Here is a 661-nt window from a genome sequence, read left to right on the forward strand (position 1 = left end):
ACATTGTATTATAATACTCTGAGATATGTAATATTTTTAAGAATTATGTTCAAAACTTCATATTAAGTATTACAAAAACTGATTGCACCATTATTTTCGAAGTTAAAATAAAAGACTTAAAATCTATTATACATGTGTTATATTTATAACAGCAGTTATGGTCAAGCGCAGATTTCTTGGCAAAGAAATGGACTGAGCTTAAAATGGTAATGGTAAAATGGTAATGTTGTAGTAAACTACATACCGTTCATATCCTCTATATTCACGTTATCTCATATTTTCCTCTCTTTCATTTTAACTTTTACTAGTGAATTACATATTTTAGCTTTATTGTAGATGATTTTTATATGAATAAAAGGATATGAACTAAAATCTATTATTTCTTACCTGTGGACCCATAGTAGTCTGCATTTGTTGTGGATGAGATGAATAATTTTGTTGTTGAGGTGGAGGTTGTTGAGACGATTGAGACATAGGTGGGCCACCCGGTGGCATTGGTGGACCAGGTTGATAAGCCTGAGTTGGACTATGGGGATGATGCTGTGGTGGACCCATTGGACTACCTTGAGGATTAGATGGTGATGGTGCCTGTTGAGGGCGACCCATAGGGCTTGGTGCTTGTGGCGGTGGCATTGGAGATGACTGTGGTGAAGGACTTGCC

The 661-nt window shown here is 36.3% G+C and overlaps 1 protein-coding gene across 3 annotated transcripts in view; it reads right to left on the minus strand.

Annotated features, from left to right (window-relative positions):
• Positions 1–655, minus strand: part of brm (ATP-dependent helicase brm) — a 23271-nt gene extending 22616 nt beyond the window's left edge. For all 3 annotated transcript variants that reach the window (XM_018029573.2, XM_026816087.1, XM_018029572.2), the window contains exon 1: positions 388–655. In XM_018029573.2, coding sequence (XP_017885062.2) covers positions 388–633 — 246 coding nt within the window. In that variant the 5' untranslated portion in view covers positions 634–655. The remainder of the gene's footprint in view (positions 1–387) is intronic.
• Between the last annotated feature and the right edge of the window lie 6 nt (positions 656–661).

The sequence above is a fragment of the Ceratina calcarata genome, unplaced genomic scaffold (genome assembly GCF_001652005.2).
Source record: "Ceratina calcarata isolate Rehan_Ccalc_2016 unplaced genomic scaffold, ASM165200v1 scaffold482.2, whole genome shotgun sequence".
NCBI lineage: Eukaryota > Metazoa > Arthropoda > Insecta > Hymenoptera > Apidae > Ceratina > Ceratina calcarata.